This window comes from Dermacentor andersoni, chromosome 5, assembly GCF_023375885.2.
Source record: "Dermacentor andersoni chromosome 5, qqDerAnde1_hic_scaffold, whole genome shotgun sequence".
Taxonomy (NCBI): Eukaryota; Metazoa; Arthropoda; class Arachnida; order Ixodida; family Ixodidae; genus Dermacentor; species Dermacentor andersoni.
In genome coordinates this window covers 47,018,429-47,039,212 of record NC_092818.1, presented here as the reverse complement: position 1 = coordinate 47,039,212, position 20,784 = coordinate 47,018,429, and the positions used below count along the sequence as shown (strand labels likewise).

The 20,784-nt window shown below is 46.3% G+C and overlaps 1 protein-coding gene across 1 annotated transcript in view; it reads right to left on the bottom strand.

The window, feature by feature from the left end:
* The window catches only part of LOC126530318 (uncharacterized), a 29,634-nt gene extending 20,007 nt beyond the window's left edge, over window positions 1-9,627 (bottom strand). The window contains exons 1-4 of the mRNA XM_050177638.2: window positions 9,301-9,627; window positions 9,099-9,214; window positions 4,635-4,939; window positions 2,689-2,881 (exon numbers count right to left, since the gene is read on the bottom strand). Coding sequence (XP_050033595.1) covers window positions 2,689-2,881; window positions 4,635-4,922 — 481 coding nt within the window. The 5' untranslated portion in view covers window positions 4,923-4,939; window positions 9,099-9,214; window positions 9,301-9,627. The remainder of the gene's footprint in view (window positions 1-2,688; window positions 2,882-4,634; window positions 4,940-9,098; window positions 9,215-9,300) is intronic.
* Window positions 9,628-20,784: the final 11,157 nt, after the last annotated feature.

Here is a 20,784-nt window from a genome sequence, read left to right as displayed (position 1 = left end):
TTTTTCAAACCTTGTATCGAAGACTATCATCGGTATTAGTATTCTGCAGCATGTGCCCCATCGTATAATGATCACTTACAAATTGTGTCTTCTTTCTTAACACATATTCTCTCCTTCACTCCTGCGTAGAACGTAGAAGGACCAGAAATCCTTTACTGTAATCTCCTTTTGGGTTTATTTTCATCATATTTTTGTATTTTTATGTTTTCGTGACCACTAAGCGAAGATTACTTACTATACTGGACTTTCACATTTTGATTCTTGCCGTAATATTAAAATCATTTCTTGTGCACATAAAGTATTTCTACTCAAGAGCTAGGTATTTCAAGCATTGTGCCTCTATCTCATGTCTTGCTAACTTCAGTGAGAAAGCATTATCTTTTCAATTTTTTTTTTCAGAAACGCCATCACTGTATCAAAAGTCTCAAATCATCTGCCGGTCAATCAATATATATTCATAGTGAGTACTGAACTGCAAAAAAACATATCCTACGCAACTAGATCTGAAGCTGCCGTAAGTTCTTTGGCATATGGCACGCGCTGCAGTGGCAGCAGTCCACTCTAGAGAACATCGACGTTTGTATCCAGCGAATATGATGCTTCGCCGGGAAAGATAACTGGTGGCCGCAGTTCCTTTGACATATGAGTAGAATAGCGATACATTTGTGCCTACAAAGAGAACGGAACAGTTGGAAAAATAAAGAACACTGAAATATTGCGATCATTGGTGCAAGCCGGAAAGTGTTTTTTTTTTTTCAAAGCTGGGTTTTCTTAACATTATTCCTATGAATATGGCACAAGCCAGTGACTTCGAACGGGGTCTGCCCACTCTATGCTGGGACAGGGAGGAACGGTGGTTCTGAAGTAGGTTGGGGGCACATTCGACACGGCTTTGAAGGAAACCATGACCTCACGCGACAAGAATAAGGGGAAAACAGCAAATTAGACGTTTCCAGTGAATAATTATGACAATTATTTAGGTGGTCTAAGAGTAGAACGTCCAAGCAAGGATAGCAAATAATCACATTGCAACCGCAACACTGATTAGGCTGGGCAGCAGCTTATCAGCTGTTAAAGAGGAACCGCTATACTACCCGAATTGTTATAGGGCGGCGAACTGCTGCTAAAGTGCAAAAATTTTATCCGCTGGTTAGGGAAAGGACACACTGATTTTCCCTACAATGAACAGACCAAAGACGTCTTACTGAATGAGACCACTTCAAAATATTGACACGTGTACTTATCTTTATCGGCCGACCACGTTTCGCCGCCTAACAAATGTTATCGCACAGCGGGGGGGGGGGGGGGGGGGGGGCGCCTGCATGTAACCGAAGTTTTTGGAAAGTTATCGATGCTTCTATCCGCTGTCTGTTGTCGCCGAACCTTGTGTTATCTGATTTCATCGCCTGACGCGAATGGTGTAGAACTTTGTGGAAGGCACTCGGGTCCCAACGATTACTCTGGAACATTCGATGACTGCTGTTTAAAAGCCGACGCGCTTGACCCGCTGATGAGATTTTCGACGATCGCCGAGTGTGTTCGCCGCTACCGTTGTTCTTTGAGTGTAGCCTGTTTTTGAGGACACAAGTTCGCCCAGTAAAACGCTCGTTTCGTTAATCACAGATTTGCCGCATTCTTAACCGTCACTACCGAGTGACAATATAGTCAAATTATGGCAGTTGCTTGATCAAAGCGCAGTGTATAATTCAACATGTTCGAAGATGATTAAGAATGTGCCGTTCACTCGAACAACCTTAACCACCTGCATATATTCAACCGGCTATCAAAAATTGACAAACGCGGGATACACTAAAGATAAGCATGAAAAGATCGACAAACTATTTTCTTTCTACAATATCTTCTGCAACGAGAACGTGACAACTTCAACATTCTGGCTGCCCGCCGCCTGGCGCTACTCAAACAATTACTAATTGTTAAAAAATCGATGACCGGTTCGCGCGCGGCTAAATCGAGCAAAATCCTTCAATCCGGCTATGAAAAACGCCTAGCCTGGTGAGGCCCGTTCCCAGTGAGAACATCCTTAGGACTAGCGTGCTTCAAGAACTTATAAAAAGGAAACGTGTATTACGATGTTCTCTGAAATGCGGCTGACGCAGTGTGTGCGTGCAGACGTGTGTTGAATGCGCTACCCACTTGAGTTAACAACGAGAACTCGCCGACTGCTCACAACTTTGGGAAATCAAGTCAGATTGTTTTGCACATTGCTATGTTTGTCAGTATAATTCCACTTGCGAAACAAATATTGAAAACTTTCATACTGCCGAGTCCAGAAAGAAAATATACCAAATTTACGACCAATATTATAGAACAACAATTGGATGCACATCGCCATCGTATTTTGAAGAAGCACCTATATATTACGCGCTCAATTCCCATCTGGGTCTGCATACCTTGCATTCAATGTAATCATTCGGCTGACTGCAATTCGTCAATAATATGTGGAGGACACGTTTCTCGTTCGTTTTATCCATTTATTTTTTAAACGTGTTGTTTTGTTTAAGTGCCTACTGCTGCAATTACATTGTTTTGTTTTTCTAATGGGACTACGACATTTTAGTCTGCTGTCTTTGGAGCGCACTCTGCGTGTGTAATTCACATCTTGTATCTTTTTTTGTGCCAGTATTACCAAATGAGCAAGGCAGGGATGCGAAACGTTCATTGTCTTACTTGATCTTGCTGCATGGTGTGACGCTACTGTACCGCGCACTGAGGACGTGCCATTGGTAGCAATAGCTCCCAGCTGGATAGATGACTTATGGCACGTGATCTGTTCGCCGATTTCCTGAACTCTCTGTGGAGCTCTTCCGCCTGGCTGGATAGTGCACTTCACCTTTGGTCTCTCAACCGGTGATGGGTCCGTCTGTAAGGAAAGCAAATGCGCTCAGGCAAGGAAATAATAGGCCCATCGAAGTTTGTGTCTCTTTCGTTTTTTTTTTTTTTTTTTAGGGAAGGAGCATTTGTGAGCTAAAATGGGTTTAACGTGTCTATAAGTGTGTTTGCCAAAAGTTTAAAAGAATCCAGCACGACTTAATGCTGCGCCGAGGTATGGTAATCAAACTTCAGCTTTCAAGACTTCGAGCCAAGTGGTCAAAGTGTTACACGACGTCCTTTTTTCAACCCTTTTTCTAACCTGAAAAATGGGTTGACGAACTCCTTGTCTTATAACGGCGATCATGTACGTACTTACGACAACGTCCCGCAGGCAGAAATATAACCGGTTCTGTACTCATTCGTTCACCATAAATAAATACATTATGTGAACCCAAACCACCCATGCCACAAGTTCCCCGTTACGGCATGACAGGCCTACTTCCTTGCGGTAAAAAGTTGGCTGTGAGGGAGGACAGGATTGGGTAAGCGTCTCCTGTCGCTATTGGGGTATGATTATGCAAGGCTCCGAAACCTTCACTGCTTCGCTTTCCCCTCCAGCTACCAGCATGCTCCCATAGTGTAATTCAATTACTAAAATCATTGTTTCATACACAAAACCCTTTCCTTATTCTCTTGAGTAGAAGGGACTTGCGCTTCTGCAGCTCTGTCAGATCTTTAAGTGGTAGTAACGGTCATTCCGTGGAATAACGCTTCGGAGGTGCTTTGAGCATTTACTCACGATTTTATTTACAGTAAATGGCTAGCACTCGCCTTAGTTCACCATGTGAGTACACGCCACCGCAACCGAAGTGTCCTGAGTGCATTTCGACGTAATGAACGAATACGTTGAGCTAAGGTAGCCGGATGGAGCGTGGTACGATACTGTCATACTTTCGTACACTCGAGTTCCTGTATACACAGAGATGGCAGCGCCCTTCGCCAATATCACGTCCTGATTGGATACTCTTCTTGCAAGAAGCGACTGAACAATAAAAATATCAAAAGTGCTTAACGGCTGGATTTGTAATCTGCTTCGCAGTAAGCTGTAATATAAATGGCAGGTGTCCGCAGGGCCAGAAAATAAAGTGGAGAAAATCGCGTTGGAGCTATCGCTGCAGGTGTGTTGGGATCTTGTATTTATTCTAGGCGCTTGCAGCGCGCCTCAGTTGTGTACGGCGAAACGAAACACAATAAAACAGGTTGGCCGCGAGAGAAAGAGGCCATATAATTTCTCAATAACATTACTGGAGGGTACCCTGGCACTGAGATTGTTCCGCTATGCCAATGCAATAATGCTTAGTACGTAGATTAGACTGATGTCCGCGCGTGCGGGTCCAGACCTCCTTGTGGACTTGTTTACTATGCTTTACCCGCTTTTATAGAAGTAACATTTGAAGCAGTCTTTTTTTGTGACGCAGGAGAAAATGAGATTCAACGCACATTCATATTCACTATGAATTGTGCTACACATGCCAGACAATTTTCCCTAAAATGATGACCTTGCAAAGTCACCGTCTTTTAAAGCCACAAGAACGACGCTTATGGAACTCCGCGTAATAATCGTCATTCCAATGCTGACTGGACCGCCATGCTCGAAGCTCCTGTATAGACAAAACTTTGGCCAGAGTTTCGCTATTCTTGCAGGAGTCTCTCTGGAAGGGTCCACATTGGTTACGCCCGGTCTTACGAATGTGTGGGCCCAAGGGATCGCACGTGTGAGAACAGGGCGTTTCTCCGCGTACCTGCGTCGTCGCCTCAGCAGAGCTGGGCCGGGAGCAAGGGCACTTGATGGTGATCTGGACGTGCAGGTTCTCGTGCTGGTGGCAGCTGCATGAGATGACGGACACGGCCGACGGAGGCAGCGGCACACTGCTCGGCTCGCCAGCCGCCCCGCAGTGGGCTTGGGGCGGCGTGAGGGGGGCGGCGTCGCCACAGTTGCGGCCGTCAGACATGGACACCAGGCGTTGCACCAGTTCGTCCATCAAGCGGTCGTGCGTGGCTGCAGTTTCCGATCCCTGGCGGCCACTCATGGCGAAACCACTCACTCCTACGATAAGCGTCGCAAAATGCATAAGTGAGGTTCGCACTACTTCTGTATGATACAGAAACAGGGTGTTTTACCGCATGGCACCTGCTGTGACACTTAAGCATTGCTCCCATTGCATTAAGCAGTAATCCCACTAAAGTCGAGATGTGGTACCTCACACTGTTACTGCCACGCTTCACAGTTCATCAAGGAACGTTACCCATTGGTGCTAAATTAAAGTTATGTCGCTGCAACAAAATAGCAAGTCTAGAGAGCGAAACTGCGCGTGCGCTGGACATATATGCGAAAGTTTTGACATCGTTAGAAAAACACAGCTTTTTTTGACAACGCAGCAAAAGTAGAATGCTTTAGGGCAGCGTAACGCAACTAGTGGCCTTCATGAGACGACGGCCTTTCGACAAGAGCCCAGCGTACGTCAATTTTTCAACAACGACATGCCAGCAGAGCTTATTTTCATACTGTTGCGCACACTTGCCTGTTCTTGAGCTGCCACCATCTGTACAGGACAAAGGAAAACTGACAATACTCGAGAGGCAATATATCGATCGTATGCTTTGAGACAACATTTCGTCTGATTGCGCAATTGTCAGAACGAGACAAAAGTACCTCTTTGATAATTCAATAATTGTTATACGCGAGGCCACGCCCCGCACACCGCGATACAAACGTATATGCATTATCTCAAGAATGAATTGACGCATTCATTACGAAGTAGGTAACATGAATGTGTGCACATAACTAAATACAGATAAAGGCACCAAACAAAATGGGCCAGTTGTAAAAGTTGCCACGTTCCAGGTCGTCCCTTGTGGACGCCATTGAACGGTCCTTGAAGAAATGCTTCTTAGTTCAAACTAGGCATTCTCATTAACATACTGTCCATTTGGTGCATTCATAAATAGGAAATTCAACACCATACTGTTTTTAGCAGTACCTAACCATATTATCACTGTACAGAGTTAGGTATTGCAGATGGCATACCAACTACAAGGTAACGGAAGAAGGTCTAGTGTAATAATAAATTGGGGTGCTGTCGAAGTGAAAGCAGGCTCTCCCTATATTTAGAAAACCCTATTAAATTTACGCTCATAGCAAACAAATTAGAATACATACTCTTGTTGGAGCTAGTAGTAAAATTAGGCAAGTGGCATTCTGCCACTTTGTCCGGCAACGCTCTAGAAATAGCCGTATCTAAGATCCAGCTCGCCGGCCATTGTTCGTGATGCAGCAAAGAAACGTTTACATTCAGACCGATGGGGCCGCGTTGCATTTCATCACTTCAAGTCATCATTTTTTCCAAGTTGTCACGTAGTATTTTTAAACAATTTTCGATTCTTCCGTAGCTGTATTCTCCTTCATATTCAAAGTCATTGCGATTTGAAGGTGATATTGGGAGAATTCGGTCTTCGTTTACTAAAAACACGGCGCCGTAATGTTAATATGCATAAAAAGACGGAATTCAAAAAAATATGACAGCAGACTAGGGCGAGCTTGCAGAGTCCCAATCCGATTTCTAACGAAGCTGTTTTGTTCGAACCGCAGTAGGGTACGTGTACGAATTATATGGAACGCTTTAAAACGTTGCCCTTGTATAACTAGTTCATATGGAACTTCGTTCTGTACCTTGCGCCGCTGGAGAAATTCGATCACGACGCAATTAATTTAATATATTTCCCATTTCTGCAAAATATCAATTTTGTGCAACGCCAGGTTTACTCGAGACCTTGGGAAACGTACCTCATAACGGCGGCGTGACACTTTCAAACACTAGCCATAGAAATGCTTTGCTAGAGCTATAATTTATCCGCGTCCATTTAACTTCGTACGCTTATTTACCAGAGTGACCTAATTTTTACGATCAATTTGATTTTGGGGGCATTCTTGTGTAGTTATCCTTGGGTTGCGTGCTAAGTTTCCCGCCTCTTGTAATATTTAGTCACACACGCTGTTTGAATGCGTGATTCATTTCGATTGCACTAATTACCACGAAATGTTTCTCACCATATAACTCATAATCTGCCGCTTATTCTCCCTAAACATCAACATTATGCAAGGTCGAGTTCTTTCGGTACACTGCGAAACAACTTAAAATATCCATATAACACTGAATATGTTGAAAAAGTAATGTTTTAGAAAGGCAGTATACCACTCACATTAATTTCTGTTTGCACGCATATTTTTGATAGACTTCCATCCATGTTGGCTGAATTTCAATTTCGTGGAAGTTGTAGTTATGCGAAGTTAGCAGGTTAAATTTTGTGCCACTCGTAAAACTGTCTTATAACGCTTCCAAGTGCTTATATACGTAATTTAATGGGAACTGTGTAGTAAGGCAGGACACTTTCAAGTTTGCCTGCACATAATAAACAGCATGCCCACTCTTTTACGCAAAATATAAAATTTATGTAACGAAAAATTCCCTACCTTGAAAAAATGCATAAAAGGGTCCAAAGGGCGCAAAAAGGCTACTTAAAACATTGGAGCACTTCATCAGGAATGTTTCACAAACGCCGCGTTTGCTCCACATGCATTTACGTTCGTACACATATTTCCCACACCGTTTTCCTTCTGTTCGTTATATTTGGCGTCAGTGGCGTTTGTAGATATGCCTGAGGGTTGAGCTAAACTTAGAGCCGCTCGTAAAACAGTCACAATTCGCACGAGCACTTACGTACTTTGTTGCAGAATTCCTAATTACCTCATACACTTTCAAGTTTGACTAAACATTTCCCTTAATGTCGCCAAATATAAAGAATGTACACCTTTTACTTCACAGAAGACAGCGGTGAAACCAACCAGCCTCGTGTGTCATGAAATTAGGGGAAGAATGAGAGTTTGCTAATAGCGCGCTTTTAATTAGGGCAGGAGAATAAAGGTTCCACCACACCTTACGCTTACCATTCCACTTATATTTACTCAATGTCAAGTTATACTTTGTGTGTTATTCTTCTGGGAAACGCCGTCAATAACAGCCCTATGGCGCCTTGGAACGTTTTAATAAGTAACGTTATGTAAGCCGAGAAGTAAACTACCCAGACTAGACATATATCATTTGTCAACACCGCATGTTTGTTTCTTGAACGAAGTATAAATAACGCGCATTGCATAGTTCATTGAGAAAACAGGGAATAAGTAAATGCATGAATCGTCTAACGCATACAAATTGGGAGACGACGAGCATTAAACCAATATTTTGAAAGCACGTAAATAATGTACACGATTGAAGCTTTCGATTCACATTACCGATAAAGCGGTCCTCGTTTCTTGCAAATGTGAAATTTCTGCCATTTTTTGTACTCCCAATGGGGCGGCGGAACTTTGTAAACATTTCATATAACGCCTCTAAACTGGCCAACATGGAGGGTCTCGCCGGTTTTATTTCACCCATAATGACCAAACATAGTTTCAAGTTGCCCTGCACATTGCACCTAATATTCGCCACATTCTTTATAACGTTCTTGATTAACTTCTATTTTTCGGAAAACTGTAACAATTTGAATATAATGTTTTCAGCGCTTCTTTTCACATTAACAGCTTCTCTGTAAAATGGACCAGTGGCAGAATAAGGGACACCGTTAATACAGCTCACGTTCATCTGGGAGAAGCAGTTATGTATTGGCGATTGTGGAAGTCGCTTTCTGTGTTCTATTTGAGATGGCATTATAGTTTATGACGGCCGTTGGTAACTGCTGGCAAGATGTTGTTCCGACTGCTTGCCCGCACAACAACAAAAAATGTTCAGCGCCTAAACAAAAGGCGTGAAAGCCTTGCTCGCTTACTCTAACCACGCTATAATCTTAAAGAGCTAAGCCACCCACGTCCTGACGCATTGGTTTTGTGGTGATTGAACATCTCTGTAGTCAAAATAACGTGCGACTGAGCTCGGCATGTTTTGAAAGCTACCGGAAGCACCAAAAAGCGAATAGCCGCTTATGCTATTGTCTCAAAAGACTCTTCAGTGGCAATTTCAGCGTCTGAGCTTTTCGGGGTGCTCGATACACTCCATCCTAAGTATGAAGCATTCTCTTGCGCCCTTTGAATTACAGTAACGCCTCGTATCGCGTGACTGAGCGCTCTGGCAAAGCTTACAAATTAAAAGAGAGGGAGTGATTGTGAAAAAAAGAGCAAACAGCAGGTCACAAGCGGAGGACAGACTCACCACAAACGCTGGGCTAAAGCTCTGGTGTCTGTGCCCGTTGAGTGCGCGCCGGTAGCAGGTATCGCAGTTGCAGCAACCAAGTAGCCCACTTGACAGCAGTAATGAGGTAGGGCTGCCTGCGTTCGATCCGTTAGGTTCCCTTACCCATCGACGGAATCCACAAAGAACCACAGATACATCAGGAACAGAAAATTCTTCTTACCTGATCGTGTGTCGCAGCAACCAATTAAGAGAACACGGGAACGCTGACCACCCAGCACGCGCCTAAGGCACGAGGGAGGCGTCGCGGTGCTCGCGCTGCCTGCTTGCTCCTGATTCCATGACGCTTACCCACAACGGCGGGAGACTGGCCGAGAAATCGACCCTTAGAATGCGAAGCGGAGAGAAAACCGTCAGGCTAATGTAACAGTTTCGCAGGTATATTGAAACAGACTACGTTTAGAGAGACTCATTCTCAAAAGAAAGTGTATCGTTTACATATATGGACAGCAAATTTGGAGGCTATAACTTGACCACAAATGCGAGCAGGGCTCTGTGCATTGCGGAGAGGCTCGCGTTGAAAATGATGATGATGATTTGACCTATCCTCACGGTGTCTTCTTCTTCGTCTTAATTTTTATTTTCTCTTAATCCTATGATGGTTTCGTCCAAAGTATGGTGCCTCTACAAGGACCGAAAGGATAAGTTGTCTTTAATAGAGGCAGGCGATGAGCAAGGAGCACAGGACCGTTCTGTAGCACGAGGCAGTCGCATGCTATTCGTCGTTCGCTTGTCCCACTTTTCAAGCTCCACGAACGGAAAACATCATTGCGGATTGGCGTAATTAACATTTTATATTTATTTATATATAATATAATGTATTATTATATATATAATACTTTGTCTTATAGTATATTTGTTTACCTTTTCTTTTCGTAACACTACCCCACAAAACAGTCATTATTACTATCAACAAATCGCTATATCCTCCTGAGACCCCGCTACGGGGATTCGTCCAGTATGTTGGACATTAAGCAATGAGACAGTGCTCCTATGGCAAGGCATTCATCCGCATAAGACTCCGCTGTCCAATGTATTCGACACCTGCTGGCGCCATCTATGCTACATTGATGAAAATACGCCTAATTCCCGCCGAAACTGTCCCAAGTGGCTGCGTTCAGCGGCGCGGCATTCTAATTTAAATTTTAATTGTGGGGTCGGGACGGAAAAAACTTTAATGGAAAAAGGACCTGCGAGGTTGCCAGCCCGGGCTCAGGCCACCCGGGCATTGTGTGCGGTGAGGCATAGCCTTTCCACCGCTGCCCGGGCCCGCTGGATAGCCCATAATTGGTCGTGTAGTTCTGAGCTAGTCAGAGCGCTTAGCCATCGCTCCTCGAGAAGGTCCGGTTCTATGTTGTCCTCTACGTATACTGAACTGATCTGTGTGCACTTCCACAAGATGTGTGCCATGTCTGCGTGTTCGTGTTTGCAGAGCTTGCAGCTTGCGTCTGGATATTGTGTTGAATTTATTCTGTTTAAGTGTACTGGGTTTCGGAACGCTCTGGTTTGCAATCTTCTCCAATCTGTTTCTTGAGACCTGTCGAGTTGTTTGTGGGGTTGTGGGTATGCTTCTCTTTGTTTCGTGTAATGTGTCACTATGTCGTGGTACGTGACCAGTCTGTCCCTGTCGTCTTTTATCGCTTCTTCGTCGTCGTCGCCTCCTCCGTCTTCTCCATCGCCTCCGCCGCAGTCCTTCCCCCTTCCCCGGGGGTTGCGGGGTGTTGGGCCGTCACTGGCCGTGCCGCGGTGGGTTAGTTTTCGCGCGACTCGGTGGGCCTTCTCGTTGAGGTTGGGAGGGGCACTCATGGTAACTTCTCCCATATGTGCCGGGATCCATTTGAGGTATTTGGGTGTAATTGTGCCGTTCCTAAAGTCTTCTGCTCTGTGGTTCAGGATTTTGGCCGCCTCGGTGGAGACCCAGCCCTTTGTGAAATTCCTAATAGCCGTCTTGGAGTCGCTGATTATTGTTCTGTATTGTTGCCGACCGCTGATTATAGCCAATGCGATTGCCGTTTCTTCCGCTGCCTCCGACGATCTAGTCCTCACGGAGCCCGCAGTCACGGTCTTTCCTTTCGTGCATACGACCGCCATTGCGAAGAGGGAGTTACCTTTGTCAGCGCCGACACCACCATTGTCGTCCCTGTTTCGGGGGTACCGCGCGGCGTCTACGAAAAGCACCCCCTCCCGCGCGCCGTGGTTTTTGAGAATCGTTTTCGTGCGGCATTTCCTTCTCTCGACATTGTGCACGGGGTGCATGTTCTTCGGGATATTTTCCGGGTTTTATGTGCCAAAACCACTTTCTGAATATGAAGCGCGCCGTAGTGGGGGACTCCGAAAATTTAGACCACCTGGGTTTCTTTAACGTGCACCTAAATCTAAGTACACGGGTGTCTTCGCATTTCGCCCCCATCGAAATGCGGCCGCCGTGACCGAGATTCGATACCGCGATTTCGTGCTTAGCAGCCCTGCACCATAGCGATTAAGCAACCACGGCTGGTTCGCGGAATTTTGTAGCACCTGCCGGAGAAGTAAGCATTATTTCTCGTATTTCTACCTGCTTTCAAGGCATATCTTCGATCTTATATTAAAGTTCCTACAACCGCGCATGCGCAAAATACGATTTTTAAACTGTTCACGTCCCTACTTTTATCTATGCTTCCTTTGATTTCGCGTGTCCATTACGTTGAACGCTGGCACTCAACCCGGTTATTTTGATCGCGCTTTCGCGATGGCTTTGTTATGAACAGCAGACGAGTACTGTTGGTATTTGGCGTTGTGGACAAAATCGCTTCTCTTCTCTTTCTGCAGGACAGCGGCCTCGCGTGTCTGACGAGAAGGCTGACGCGATTTTGCAAATTGTCGATAGGAACACGTCGGACATTCAGCTTATGGATAGTGACGATGACGAAGGAAAGAGTCCTGGCCACTTCCCAAGGCTGGCTGACACTGCCAACGCTGCCCGTTGCAGGCTACATGAAACATGAAAAACAAGCAACATGAAAATGAAGTTCTTTGCACCAAATGTCGACTCTTATTCTGCATAACAAAGAACAGAGCATGTTTTCAAACTGCATATTAGAAATCAACACAAGAACGAGAGAGAAAGGTTTAATGATGCGAAATGCATCAAGGTCGGCCTGAGATACATTCCTCTAGCCAGTAACTCTGCGTTGGCGGAACGGGAAGAGGGAAAGAAAAAGGGGGGGGGGGGGGGGGAAGGCGCATAATGGGTGATGATGATGAATGGTGTAAAGTATATAGTAAGCTGTTTTGACAACTTAAAGCCTACAGTTCAAGCCTGTGTTTTTTAAAAAAATCAAGTAAACATGGATAGCCTTAAAACTAGATTTAACGTCTGACCAAGGGCTTCAAATAACACAAGAGCAAAATTTGTCTGAGCAGAGGAAGAAACGTCTTTTTGTCGTTTTTATTCACTGCTTTACCTTTCGAGTTACTAAAATATTTTTGCACGTGAGCTTGAGCGCAATATCTGCGGTACGCCATTACATGTGCGCTGGGTGAAAGGCGTAGGCCTCCCGCGCCGGCGTCACCGTCAGCGAAAATGCCCGCTTGTATTTAGGTTTATGTATATGTCATGCCGTGTTATATGACATGATATACACAGCAGCGTAGAAGCACATGGACGACGAAAGAAGCAGACGGGTCACAACGGAGCGTTTATTGCACGAGAGCTGCTGCTTGGTGTATATATATATATATATATATATATCAGAAAAAAAACAGTTCTGGGTCCGGGTAAATATTCACAGTGAAGCAGACGCAAGTATGAAGCGGTTTATTGACGTTTCGGCCGAGGTCCGGCCTTCATCAGAATTGATGAAGCAGACTGATGAAGGTCCGGCCTTCATCAGACTGATGAAGGCCGGACCCCGGCCGAGACGTCAATAAACCGCTTCATACGCGCGTCTGCTTCACTGTATATATATATATATATATATCACCGCACAAAACGAAGGAAGCAGGAAGACACCAACAACTCTACCGAGCAAGTTCAACTGACACAGGCTGCTAACGCGACAAAAACAACCTTTCTGATAAGGATACTGACGGACAACTAACACAGTTCGTGTTCCTAATCTCTGCAGCTTCTATTGTTTCTCTGGTGAGCTAGTCAGGGTTTCTGGCCAGCGAATGCGTCCAATTAAACAGAGGCTTGCATCCGCAGCGTGCGCACTGAGCGGCGAGGTTGCCTCATGGGGCTAGTTTTTGAACGTTATACCTGTACTCACGTTCGCTGATGCTCCTGCCCGTCTGTCCGACATACTCTTCACCGGAGTCCAGCGGGACGCAGTAAACCACCCATTGAACACAAGAAACAATCGGTTTGCGTTGCGTCTTGTCGCACCCGCGAGGCTTCCAGTAACAAGCATCAAGCATCGAGCATCAAGTAACAAGTAAAACGAGCAGTAAGAGTGCCCATGTCAATTGCGCTTGGTTGGCCCGTTCCTGCCGAGCTTTCGCGTCACCTGCGAAGCGTTTCTCCGCAACACCCGATGGCGCTAAGCGAATAGCGGCACTAGAATATCTGGAGGTGGCGTGAGCGGCGCGCGGATAACAGTAGCGCAACTCTGGCTCCCTAAAGGGAGCCTATATAGTATGTCTGCTTGGATGGATGGATGTTATGAGTGTCCCATTTGGAACGGGGCGGTGGGTTGCGCCACCAAGCTCTTGCTAATATATTGTCTAATGTCCTACCTAAGTTAAAAAAGAAAGATAGGAAATAAACCCCTATGAACTCTCACAACCACATTTTCTTACCCCCCATTGTGAACTTTGCTTTTGTACGTTCCGTTTTTTGTAGTTTCCCTACTTTTCTTCAACAGTCTTCCAATCGCCTCTTACTAATCTCTATTGAAGACATGTTTACTTTTCCGCTGCTCTCGCTGAACCCAAGGGCTTCAAGGAAGCCAGTGGTGCCTAAATCGACCGCTGGGCAGGTGTCTTCACATTCTTATAAAACATGCTCCATCGATTCCCTAGCTTTACCGCAGCGAACACATGTTTCTTCTTCCTTCTTATATCTCGCTTTATAGGTGCGTGTTCTAAGGCATCCTGATCTCGCTTCGAAAAGTAATGAGCTTCTCTCTGAGTTATCAAAAATTGTTTCTTGCCTGATTTCGTTTTTTCCATTTAAGCAGTTACGCATGGCATGCTGCCCATGAACACGCTACGCCGTCTAGCGGAACCGTCGCGACGCCCACGCGTGGCACAAGTGTAAATATGTAGGAACTGACTATAGTGAGGGGACCCCTTCACTGTAAACATAACACTAAATTGACGCGTCGGAGCAGCTGATGCAGAACCTGTATAAGAACGAACCTTTCCGTCTGGTTCCATGGAACCAAAATAGAAAGATTTCGCGGAGGACCTGACAGGCATGCGCTTAAACCACTTGGATACATCTCCTTCTGACATTAAATTATACCTAGCACGGTACATTGGAACAGGCAAAAAAGCTTCAACACTATATCGATACAGCCACTTTGTTGTACCGCTTGTCAAATAGTTGGACAAAAATCTGGCCTTCAATATACATAAGCTAGAAGAAGTTCCTTTAGGAAACCGGTATGTGCTCTTCGTTTGGTAACATCTGTAAACGCTATAAAATCAGGTAAGTCATCTCCTAATATCACTTGCATAAGCGTTCTTAGGAAACCATGTGTTCGGTCACGCACGAAACATCTGGCAACGAGTTGCATGGAACACAAATGAGACAGCACAAGTAATCAGTGTAACAGACTCTGAAATAAATTTGTCCTGCTATTTCGTTACCATCGGGAACCCCATATGAATTGCGAAAATGCTCTATGTAGTTTTTGTGCACATGCTCACTTCATGCAGAACACTCGCAGTACGTAGGAGATCTTCAATAAGATTACCTTACAAACAGCTGCTCGTGTGAGCATAGAAAAATTGTGACCGTCACCATTATTGCTCGTAGTTCTCTGTTTGAACCTCAAGCTGCTTTCAGGGCTGCTAAACAAGGCGTCGCATATTCGGTACTTCTCACCTACCCGAGCCCTAACGTGCCCACTCGCCTCATGGCACATGCTTCTAATGTAACCATCGGCATATTCAGGCATGACAGGCAGGAAATTCGCTCCGACTGACACCCACAGGGTTTCTTCACTCAGAATCTCCAACCTGCCGAGACTTGCTACAGCATTTTTGTCCGCGAGGTGCTCGCCATTGACTTCACCATCCAGCACTTCCGGCACTTCTTGGAGGGGCAGCCATTTTACGTTCCAATCGATCACACGCATCTTTTGTAGGTCTCACGTACGAACTCTTTCAAGTACGTCGCATGTGAACTTCGACAAATGGTCTTTATACCGGAACTCACAACGGGTATCCGCCACATCAATGGCACCCACAACGAGGCAGCTAATGTACTTTCATGCATCACCTCTCTCGGTATTTTTACATCTGCGGTCGACTGGAAACATCAAGCTCGGGGGGCAGGTGGAAGACCCTGAGTTGCAAGCGTTACATGACCACCTTAAGTTCCCTCCGTCTGCAACTCGTTCCTCACCAGTTTGTGCCAGGGTGACTCTGGTGCGACATGTCAGCGGCTGCACCTCGCCCCTTCATTCCGGCTATCTCTCGTGGTGCGGTTTTCCAATAACATCACATCTGCAATCCCGGCATCCGAGTCACACATCGCCTCGTTATACAGCGGCACGTCTGGCCGACCATTAACACCGATGTTCGACAGTATGCCCGCTCGTGCTTCTCTTGCCAGACTTCCAAAAGAACCCGCTGCCCGAATACTCTCGAGCAGCTTTTATTCACAACTGGCTGTCGCTTTGACCACGTCGATCTTGATTTCGTTGGACTGCTTTATCCCTCTCCCGACTACCGGTACATTCTGACAATGATGCACCGCTTCACTCATTGGCCCGAAGCCATGTCCATTCAGGACACCACTACGGAAATGTCGCCAAAGCTTTCGTTTCAGCATGGGTTTTCCGCTTCGGATAGCCCAACATTGTTACAAATGATCGCATCGGGCAATATGAATGCACTCTCTACTACTCTGAAGCGCCTGCTTGGCACTAAGCACTGCCATCCGACGGCATACCATTCCTGTGCCAACAGCATGATTGAGCGGTTCCATGGCCAGCTCAAGGCTGTCCTGACTCTACGGCTGGATCGAAAACACTGGGTCGACGACCTTCCTATGGTTCTTCTTGGCCTATGCGCCATCCTTCATCGCGACATTAGCTGTTCAGTGGCCAAACCCGTCTACGATGCACTCCTGCGGCTTCCTGGAGACTTGTTCTCTCCTTCAGGCCCCTAATCCCAGCCCGCCCAATTCCTACAGGACTGCATTTCGCAACTGCTCGTCGTCCCGCCTCAATTTTCTGACCGCAGCATTCTTGTGCAACCGGACGTGGCTTCTTCGACCCACTTTTTTCTCAGACGAGACGCTGTAAAAGCACCTCTTACACCCTGTTAACATGGGCTGTACCGTGCCTTCCACAAGACGCTGAAGTCCGGCACCATCCTACATGAATGGTCTTGAAAAGGTCGTCTTGTTAGACCGCCTCAAACTGGCCGACCTCGAGACACCCAACACGGAGCTCCGCGCTGATGTCGCCGGCGTATCCACCGATCTGCATGTCACTAAGATAGCCCCATCTCTGCCTCGTCGACGCGTACATTCCGCCATTTCCTCTGGGCGGGGGGCACTGTAGCGCCCACCAACGCCGCAACGCGGAGACGCTAAGGTCGGCGCTCTCAGCCGGCGCCTTGGGAGCAGTTGCGAAAGACGAGGAAAGTAAAAATGGGCATCGCGTGCTTGATGCGCCAGCTGGGCATGATCAGTTCTTTTATAGAAGCCTGCTACATTGGTCCTCTTGTTATGGTGCTCCACTGAGACTCCTCGGTTTCCGACAGTGTTAATGGAAACTAACAGATATTTGTGATATTGTTTTTGTTGTTGTCCAGTCCCACATTGTGGCTCATGCCAACAATGTGGGATTGGCCGAGAAATTGGTGGGTAATCTCAAGTTACAACCAAAAATAAATTTTCGGGACAACTTTAAGGCAAGTGCTGTTGAAAGGTAAAATCACATGTTAAAGTGACAACAATATTAGCAAGATGAATCAATGACCATTAAGTACTCAAAGAAGACAGAAAAACATTCAAATTTAACAGGGAATCTAGTTGGGCTCTATAAGAAGCTACTTGACAGAGGAGTGTTAGTATATTTCTAGCGCCCTCCCTCGGGAAGTGCTCGTTATGTAGTGCACGAGTGGGTCTAACTGAAGGGACCCACGTAGTAGCGTCGGCTGGTTGGTGAAGGAAGAAGACGTGCGTCAGCGCTCGTGCGAGTTCGCTGCGTGGCGTTGTCTGCCTGTGTGGCTATGTAACGTATTCTTAATCTATTAAACCACCCTCTTCTACTGCGAGTTGTGGCTGAGTCACCAACGTCCTTGTCGTTTTAATCATTTGGAGTTGTTTGAATAGCAGCCTAAACTGCAAATGAGAGCGAAAGAAGAGTCTATGTTTCGGGTAGGTACAGTGAACTGGATCATTTTGTCAGCTGATCATTCTGCGACAGGCCCTGAAGTTTCTCGACACTGTGGTCGTGATGTAGTCCTCGACATGAAAGGAGGAGAAATCACAGTGACGATGTACTCCACCAGTGGCAGTGAGACTAAAATTCGAAAAGGGCAACTGTTAAGAAGAGCCAGTCAAGTGGACGTTTTGTTTCTCCATGAGAACACTAGCCAAGTCGACATTCCCTTTCGTAGTAAGGACGGCAAGCATGAATAAGTGCATCAAATGCGACGTATTGCTGAGACTGGAGTGTCTGGCGCTTAAGAACCGGCTACTCAGGAAGAAATGACCCAGCCAGGGCCTAGAGACGAAGCCACAGCATAAAAAGTAAAAGACGAAGTACCTGGGTCTGGTGAGAAGGCTAGCCAAGAAGCAACCGCAAAGATTGAACTTGTTAAAAAGGAAGCTGAAGAACTTAGCGATGCCAAGCCAGCGGCCGCGGACGAGACGACCGAACAGGCATCTAAAGACCAAGGTGGTGGTGAAGCAGCCACTGCCACCGAAGATCAGCCACAGGCTGCAGACGAAAGCAAGAAATTTTCCGAGGCTGCTGAAGAAAGTGAAAAGCCGGCGGCTGAAACAGCGTCTGAGGAAAAGACCGAAGAAGCCACCGACGGGGCAGCTCCTTCCGACCTTTAACCGCCGCCACCTGCGGAAGCAGTGAAAAGGAAAACCGGCTTGCCCTAGTCATCGTCGAAGCGCGCGAGGGGTAAAGGTTTGCCCAGGACACTTGAAAAAAAAAGAACGATGACACATCTGTCTCCAGAGGAAGAAATCACAGTGAGGCAACGTCCACAACGTGAACGCACTTTACCGGCCAGGGTGTGAGGCTCTGTGTTCTGATTTTTTTTAATTTTCTCTTTGTGTGTGCGACGAGAATTTTATTGTGCCAAGTTCTTGTGGACTATTAAAATTTGTTCCATCTCTTTTCGTGTTGTATCGTATCTTCAAGCCAGTCAAGATAGCTGGAAGAGATAACTTTTTCAGAGTTCAAGATTACGAACTTCCGAATTACTTTGTGCTGTGGTGAACATTAAGCGTCTGTTCTTGGACAAAGTACTTCTTTATTTCTTTTTATTATACCTGCATTAGGCTGCATACCTGCATTAGGCATTATACCTGCATTATACCTGTATTAGGCATTGATTACCCTCTGTCTTCTTAACGTTTGTATTTTAAGTAAATGTGAATCGGAGGATAGCCAATCATTTGTAAGGTAACTAAAAATAACTTATTTGGATCGCCTTAACGAGAACGCTAATGAAATCAGGATGGCCGAATGTTAGCATATTGCTAGCGTGCTCCCTCGGAAAGCGTTCGTTATGTAGTGCACTAGTGGTTCTACCTGAAGCCTGGGACCCACGTAGTAGTAGTCGTCGGCTGGTTGGTGAAGGAAGAAGACGTGTGTCAGTGATTGTGTGAGTTTGCCTGTGTGGCTGGTAACATATTATTCTTCTATTAAGGTGCTCTCTTCTACTGCGAGTTGTGCCTGAGTCAACGACTGAAAGACATCAGGAACAAAAGTTCCTGCGGCTGAATCCGAGCGTAGAGGCAAAGTCTTCAAAGAGGTAGTTTCAAAAATGTTTTTCTTGCAGCAGTAAAGCGGCGGCAACATTGAAAGTGCCGACTGCTTCTTCCTCATTACCAAAAATACAGAGAGCAGAGAGCACCAAGCCTACCCTGCGTAAGTAAAACTTAGGGAGGGAATGTTCGACGCCCCCACGTGGGAGACATAAGGCCTCGTCGGCGAAAGCCCTGCAGGACTATAAATAAAGATGATACCAACCAAAAATGTTACAATGAAATTCTGTAACAGAGACCAAACCTTTTGCTGGAGAATTCACTGCGCCACAAAAATACCACGTGCTTTCAACAAGCAATGAGTAGAAAGTGTGATAATGCTTACGTAGGTGATGGCGACTCAAGTCTAGCCACCTTAACGTGTGCGGTCAGTGGTAGAAGAGAAATACATCGGCCGCACACTGACGTGTTTTCCAGTGAATCGACAGTTTTATTCAAAAGCAAACATTACACATTCTTCATGGTTAATGTGTGGTTCTTGTCATCTTTTCTTAGTTTTTTTTAAGAGAGCTGATTTACGGCACGTAAAAAACAAGAAAACAAACCGAAAATATGAATGCAGTCCAATCCTGCATCATGCTGAAGCTTCAGCAAGGCTATGTAATCGGAGTCATCTATACTCCACTTCCTGAAGTGAGCATGTCGGTCGCTGCGGAGGCCAGACCTTCTGAGCAAAGTTGTTGTTGCCTCGGAACGTGGCTCGTACCCACTAGGTGGATTGGCTGCACTGGATTTATTGAAAGTACACGCAACAAAGTACTAAAAGGGGTAAAACGCTCCCAGATATGTCCGTCTGCTTTGTTATAGCCAATACGTCCATGCTGGCTGTGAAACATGCCAAGTGGACTGGCGGGGAAGAAGAAGAAGAAGAAGAAGATGGCGATATATAGCGATAGAGATGGCGAAGAGATGGCGATATATTTTGCGCCCAAGGGCACAAAGTTCAACGCAAAATGCCACCCCAACGCCTCCAGTCAAAGCAGCCACGTTGCAGAAGACGCCACCGACCCTGACGTGTCTTCCGTCTACATCCGGGTGTCCAGTTCCTCGTCGGCGGCCTCGCGTTCGCTCGACGCCGGAAGGCACAACACGCAGACGTGGCACGGTCGCCGACGAAATATGCCCCGAATCAACTGCAGCGTCCGGGAGATTCTCTGCGGTGTCTGCGTTGCTTTCGTCACCTTCAGCACAGTGTTCGCCGGCGCTTTGTTCTGCATGGGATGGGTGCCGCCCACCACACCTGGTAGGAGAGTGACGACCAACGGCAGACGGGAACCCCAGACACTCGCGCCTCCCACGGACAACGAGACCAAATCGAAGCTAGCGATCGTGCCTTTGCAGCAGACGCGCTACGCGCGTCCCGGAGCTGGCAACGGATCCGTTCCGACGAGGGCGCCACTGCTGTTAAGACTGCTGAACTCCGCATTGCTCAAGAGGAGACTGCGCGAGCTGCAAGCCCGCGGAGACGGCTTCATCACG